This window comes from Sinocyclocheilus rhinocerous, unplaced genomic scaffold (assembly GCF_001515625.1).
Source record: "Sinocyclocheilus rhinocerous isolate Xijiao unplaced genomic scaffold, SAMN03320098_v1.1 scaffold1246, whole genome shotgun sequence".
NCBI classification, from domain to species: domain Eukaryota; kingdom Metazoa; phylum Chordata; class Actinopteri; order Cypriniformes; family Cyprinidae; genus Sinocyclocheilus; species Sinocyclocheilus rhinocerous.
The window spans coordinates 56,135-63,035 of NW_015630543.1; the positions used below are offsets into that span (position 1 = coordinate 56,135).

At 41.7% G+C, this 6,901-nt stretch overlaps 1 protein-coding gene across 1 annotated transcript in view; it reads right to left on the bottom strand.

Annotated features, from left to right (window-relative positions):
* Window positions 1–1,694, bottom strand: part of LOC107740522 (alpha-2-macroglobulin-like) — a 20,620-nt gene extending 18,926 nt beyond the window's left edge. The window contains exon 1 of the mRNA XM_016552973.1: window positions 1,517–1,694. Within this exon, the coding sequence (XP_016408459.1) occupies window positions 1,517–1,599 (83 nt within the window). The 5' untranslated portion in view covers window positions 1,600–1,694. The remainder of the gene's footprint in view (window positions 1–1,516) is intronic.
* Between the last annotated feature and the right edge of the window lie 5,207 nt (window positions 1,695–6,901).

Consider the following 6,901-nt stretch of genomic DNA (forward strand, 5'->3'; position numbering starts at 1 on the left):
TACAGTCAGTGCTATCATAAAAATAGACTTACTTGTAGGTTTAAAATTCTACATGTCACATTTATTGTCCAACTACAAATATTTCAGCGAAATGTATATTTTAGTCAGAATTATTGTGCTCCTATTTAATTGAGCTCTGTCTGTTTGGCGCGCATGCGAGCGACAGCGCTAGTGAAGTTTAGCGGAGAATCCCACAGCAGAAGCCTCATGCACCTCTGACAGAAACATTTAAATATTTCCATGGCTTTCTAACATTTACAGATGGAGAATATACCTGTGAAATGTAAGTTCTGCATTCCGGAAGACAGCACATCTCAAACACATTAAACAGCGCAAGTAGCCCAGTGTCTCTGTCAGCGGCACATGCAGCCTTTCTGTCGGAGCATATGACGGCTGAGCCGCTTAAACTAATATGCCATACCAAACTATAAACTATGTCTTACCAGTTTTTAAAGGCCTTAATATGCAGCTTGTCACATGTTTAGAACAAACTGGATTAGGCACTTTCTCCGCAGCAGCTCAGTCTGTGTCCTCCGCTATATTTTCAGATGCGCTCGTATCAAACTACTGTATATCGATATAAACGGTATTGCCTCATATCGAATCGCTTATAAAGAAAATATCGATATATCGTACAAACTCGATATACCGCCCAGCCCTACCCACCCTCATGCCGTTCCAAACCCGTAAGACCTCAGAACACCAATTATGATATTTTTGATGAAATCCGAGAGCTTTCTGACCCTCCATAGACAGTAGGGCTGTGCAATATATCGAAATTATTGAAATATCGCAGATGTACATGTCGCAATATGCATATCACTACAGCTTGCAATATTTGGGGCCATGAACAAAAGACAAAGAGAAAATCACTCACTGCTCTTACCTAAATAACTTTTGTAGCTTAAATAAGAATCGGTGCATATTGAATTCGAAGAGTAAATTCTAAGCAGTGTTGTATTTTTCCTTATTCAGTTCCTAAACTCGTGTTAAAATGACATTTTTATGTAATATTAGAGTAAAACACTACCCTTCACTTTCAGAAGTTGTTGTAGGGGTGCTTTCTTCTCACAAAAAGTGAAACATGTATGCTAGTTATATTAGAATCAGATATTTAACGAGTTATCGCAGATCGCATTTTTCTTCAATATCGCACAGCCCTAATAGACAGCAAGGATACTACACCGTTCAAGGTCCAGAAAGGCATCAAGAACATCTACAAAACAATCCATATGTCATCAGTGGGTCAACTGTAATTTTATGAAGTTACAGGAATACTTAATGTGTGCAAACAAACAAATAAACTTACAGGATTGCTAAAATTGTGCAGTGTGGTTTGGAACGACATGAGGGCGAGTAATTAATGAAAGAATTTTCATTTTTGGCTGAACTATCCCTTTAAAAGAAGAGCTACGGTATTTTGCAAAGCTTCATATTTCAATCTATAAAATGCAATTCTATCAGAAGAAAACAGACAGCAGGACGCTTCTAATCACTTCAAAACCCATCTACTCACGGTCCCGATCTCTGTCCACCAACAGCAAAGAGGACAAGAGCTAAAACGAGCCCTTTCCAAACACAAATCTCCATCACAGCCATGTAAAACAATCATCCAAATTCAGACGCAAATCAGAGGTTTCTTTCAGAAACCATACAAAACTGCTGTTTCGATCTGTCGTTCAGCGATGTTCAGCTGTCCTGATAGCAGCGATATTAAAACCTTCTTAATTATCGGAAACAAGCAACCAGGGGAAGCGTATTGAAGGCCGAGTTAAGATCACAATAAAATACTTGCAATCAATGGCTGCGTTCGAAACTGCACACTCAATTTAAGTAGGTACTTAAGTACTTGCTTAACGAGCGCTAAACGGGTACGTACTCTACCATAGACATTTATGTCTATGTACTCCACAGCCAAATCTTGTTAAGCATGAATGCGAGCCGGACATCATCCGCCATATGTTAACGTTGTCATGTGACTTACGACTTTACAAGAGCAACAACTTAAAAGATATGAACAGGTTTAATTCATCTATCTGTAAATATTTTGATGTTGATGGAATTTGCCCATTTGGTGGTCTTGTTGAAGAGACAGCTGCCCTTTTATTGTGATTGTAGTATAACCAATACATTTTGGGTTGATTTAAGTTATCCTTAAACATATTATATTTTATTACGAAAGCCCAAAATCGTTGTCTTTTAAATATGTTGTTCATTTATTTATTTTGTGTGCAAAAGTTCTCATCCATAAGCAAAACTGGCTTAAATCTTTGTTTTCCTCTTTTTCTTGTTGAATTTAACTCTCTTTGTTTCATCCTCTGACTTATAATTAACAACAAAAACAAATGTAATATTTTGATGCATTGATTATATGAATATTATGAATATTCAAATATATTTAACCTTGTCATTGTGCCTTTTTTCTGTGTATATAATCTCATACTATGATGTATGCAAACCCATTACATTTGTTTTTTGTCATTATGATTGTTCATTGTTAAAGATACTACTACCATCTTTCCCTGAGCTTGTATGATTTAGCTGCTCAATACTGCATTTAAATGTTGAGGTAGTTGCTGATGTGTTAACTCACTTTTTTCCAACACAAATGTTCCTCATTTTATCAACAGTAATAATGGACAAATAAAACAGACAACTTATGTTTAATTACTTTATGTAGATTTGTTTATTTACATTACTCACGTTCAACTAACGTAAGCAGTGTGTTGACAACAGTGCATCCTACATAATAGCACACATACATCACTCAGATATCTATGTCTATTAGATGTGCTCATCTGCAATTCTTTTAGAACATTTTCCTGTCAGATATTAAATAGACATTTAGTAATTGTCTTTAAGATGTATATGGTTTATGTAAATCCACTTTGGAGACGTGTGTGCTTACTGGAGCTCCCCTGTTCGCTATACATAATAAAACTTGTTTATTTTTTTCTCAGAAAAATCACAAATATACTTTAATGTGTAGCGTCTTTACACCTTCAGCAATTCTCACATTTGTAAACACCCTCGTCGCTGTTCTCCGCCCTGTTCGATGATGACGTGTCCTCTCGCACGGGCTTCTGGGAAAGAAAAGTGTCCATCAGATGCACACTTCAGAATCTGGGGCCTGTTTCATAAAACAAGTTTACCAAACAAGCCAGGCTTATTGCAGTTATTCTGACTTACTTTGAACCAAATCAACTGACAATAAGCCAGACTAACTGAAATAAACCTGGCTTGTTTGGTAAACTGGTTTTATGAAACAGCCCCTTGGACTGAAGCAGTTGGACATCCAGGGATTTCTCGCCTACTCTTTTATTAATACTGAGGATTCAAACATACGTATTCGCTTGCCTACTGCCTTTTGCCTACTATATAGTAGAGAAGTATGCGGTTTCGAACACAGGATTTTTACAGCACCATAAGTGTGTCCCATCAGGTAATAAAAATTTCGACACACACTTGTGGTCTTCATCCTCACTTGAACACTTGGGCCAAATACAGGAAACGCATCATATAAGTAGTCAAGTGCTCAAGTGCAAAGACCGCAAGTGTGGGTATTGGACAAGGCAAATGTGTTGTGTTTTAAAGCCATACTAGATGGAGCAATTAACGGACAACATTAATTCCAGGTTGGAGGTTAATCATTGAAATTAACAAGCTTAATTAATTCCTCCCAGCAATGAAGAGTGTTTAAATGTCGCTGCCATCAGTGCAGCTGATTGAGAGTAGCTGTAGAGCTTCTTGAAGTTCTGCAGGGTTTCTGAGAGGCATCTGATTTGCTTTTAGTCTTATGCCGAGTTCACACTGCACGATTTTAGCCCGATTTTTCACTCGCCGACAGGTTTTAATCACTCTTGACTATGAAGGAGATTTGTGTTTGGAAAAGGCTTATTTTAGCCCTTTTCTTCTTTGCTATTGATGGCCAAGGCCAGTGAAGAAAACATGTCCTTTCTGTTTTAGCATGATTCCTTAAAGTTTGTGTACCCGTCAACAAAATGAGATTGTATTTCAAAATGTATTTATATAGTTATCTTCCTGTTACTCTACTCTATATCTTAGAGTGCAATTCTAAATTATTTTCTTTTCTTTTTGGGGCAGTTTCCCAGACAGATATTAAGCCTAGTACTAGACTAAAATGGCCCTTTAAACCAGATTAACAGAAATCTGCTTTCTCTGTCATGGTTTTAAATAGTCTCAGACTTAGTCTAGTCCAGAATTTAATAGGCTGGTTTCCTGTAAGAAGACTAGAGCTACTTCAGGACTAAATTCAGGCTTAAATTAAACCTACCAGGCGGCAGGTTTAACTTCAGATTAACATTGTGTTTCTAATCTTTATATATCAAAATTATTGGCACCCTTGGTAGATATGAACAAAGAAGCCTTTGAAAATAAATCTGCACTGTTAATCATTTTGATCTTTTATTAAAAAAAAACACAAAACCCTAACCTTTCATTGAAGTAAAATGGAAGGAAAGGGAAATCTCATTATGAAAGAATTATTTTTCTGTAATACACATTGGCCACAATTAATGGCACCCTTTTATTCAATACTTTTTGCAACCTCCTTTTGCCAGTTTAACAGCTACGAGTCTCTCCTATAATGCCTGATGAGTTTGGAGAACACCTGACAAGAGATCAGAGACCATTCCTTTATACACGATCTCTCCAGACCCTTTCGATTCACAGCTCAATGTTGATACTCTCTCCTCTTCAGTTTACTATAGGGTTCAGGTCAGGGAACAGGGGAACGCTTTGTGTTCAGTGACCCATTTTTGTGTTGATTTTTATGGTCCGTTTGGATCATTGTTCTGTTGGAAGATCCAACCATGGCCCATTGTAAGGCTTTATGAACCCAAGACTCAACAATGGGTGGGGCCGGCAGAGCAGAAGGCCTGGGCGGGGCCGGCAGAGCAGAGCATAATTGAGCGGGCTCTGGAGTGAACTCATAGACTTGAGCGGGTTCTGGAGTGAACTCATAGACTTGAGCTGGCTCTGGAGTGAACTCATAGACTTGAGTGGGCTCTGGAGTGAACTCATAGACTTAAGTGTGTTCTGGAGTGAACTCATAGACTTGAGTGGGCTCGAGTAAACTCATAGATTGAGTGGGTTCTGGAGGGAACTCATAGACTTGAATGGGCTCTGGAGTGAACCCATAGACTTGAGTGGGTTCTGGAGTGGACTCTGAGGGCTTCCGGACTGGAGCATGTTCATGAGTGGACTCTGAGGACTCCCGGACTGGAGCGGGCTCTGGAGTGGACTCTGAAGACTCCTGGACTGGAGCGGGCTCTGGAGTGGACTCTGAAGGCTCCTGGACTGGAGTGGGCTCTGGAGTGGCCACTGAATGCTCCTGGGCTGGAGCGGGCTTTGGAGTGGACTCTGAATGCTCCCATTCATGCAGAACAGCCCAGAGGCCAAAGGCAAAGATGGCCTTCTTGATTATGGCAGCAGCAGTGAAATTGGGCGGTTCTGTGGCGACCTCTGAGACCACCAGAGATGGGTCCTCCAGGACCACTATACTCGGGACCACCAGAATCGGGTCCTCCAGGACCACCGGACTAGAGACCACCGGAGTCTGGTCATCCAGGACCACCGGACTGGGAACCACCGGAACCGGGTCCTCCGGGACCACCAGACTCGAGGCCACCAGAGTCGGGTCCTCCAGGACCACCGGACTCAGGACCACTGGAGTTGGGTCCTTCAGGACCACCGGACTCAGGACCACCAGACTGGGAACCACCGGAATCGGGTCCTCCAGAACCTCCGGACTTGGGACCACCGGAGTCAGGTCCTCCAGGACCACCGGAGTCAGATCCTCCAGGACCACCTGACTTGAGATCACTGAAGTCGGGTTCTCCAGGTCTACTGGACTTGGGTCAGACTCATAGACTGGAGCAGGTTCTGGCACAGATTCAAGGACTGGAGCGGGCTCCGGGAGAACTGGAGTGGACCTTGCTGCTCTCCTCCTTCTCGACATTTGCTTGCGAGACTGAGACAGTGAAGATTCGCTATCCACTGGAGCGGGCTCGGGCATCTCCGGGGGCACTGCAATGGACTCAGACCGACATAACATTACTGAATTGCGGTAACAGAGATAATCAATGAAACTTCAAAAGTCGAGAGTCTTAAGCCCCTCCATCTCCCGAGGAGGCAAGGGGTGGTCTAAGCAATCATTAAAAATCTTGTTGTGCTCGGACTCACAAAGTTCCAGTCCTACCGCCAAAGTCCAGAAGGTCTGAGCAAAACCTCCTACTTCCATCCCCTGTTGGTGAAGATCCGCCAACATCCGGAGCCGAGCCTTCCGCTCCTTCTTCGAAGCAGGAGGAAGAATACGAATGCCCATGGTCCACAATCCGATAAGCCCAGCCTAGCTACTGGATCTGTTGATGGCTGGTTTATTCTGCCATGGAATGCTCCAAAACAAGAAGATCCAAATGCAGCATTTATTGAAGAGTCCAAAAACAAACCAATCCATAGAGATGGGATGTTTGACACTGAGGCTCCGAAGCCTGTTTTACTCTATTGAAGCAGACTGGTTCAAAAGACTGTGTCGAGGCTTGTATCAAATCTCCGTGATCACATGACCGATGGCGTTTGAGGCTTCATACATCACAATGAAACACCTGAAGCGAGGTGACTGATTCGAATCTTTGGCGCGGCTTCATTCATTATAAGGAGGCGCGAATTGCTTGGTGTTCCCTCCCTGCTTCATAGTAACATAGTAACACTTTAATGTGTGGACAATTATTCTCAGAATGAAAACACAGCTGCTATTGCTGAGTATTGCTTTTGTGTTGAAACTGGAATCAACAAGATGTGTGAATCATTTGAAAGTGGCTGCTATAATTGCAGCTGACCACTAGATGTCACTTCTATGGTCTGTTTTTGAGGCTTTGAA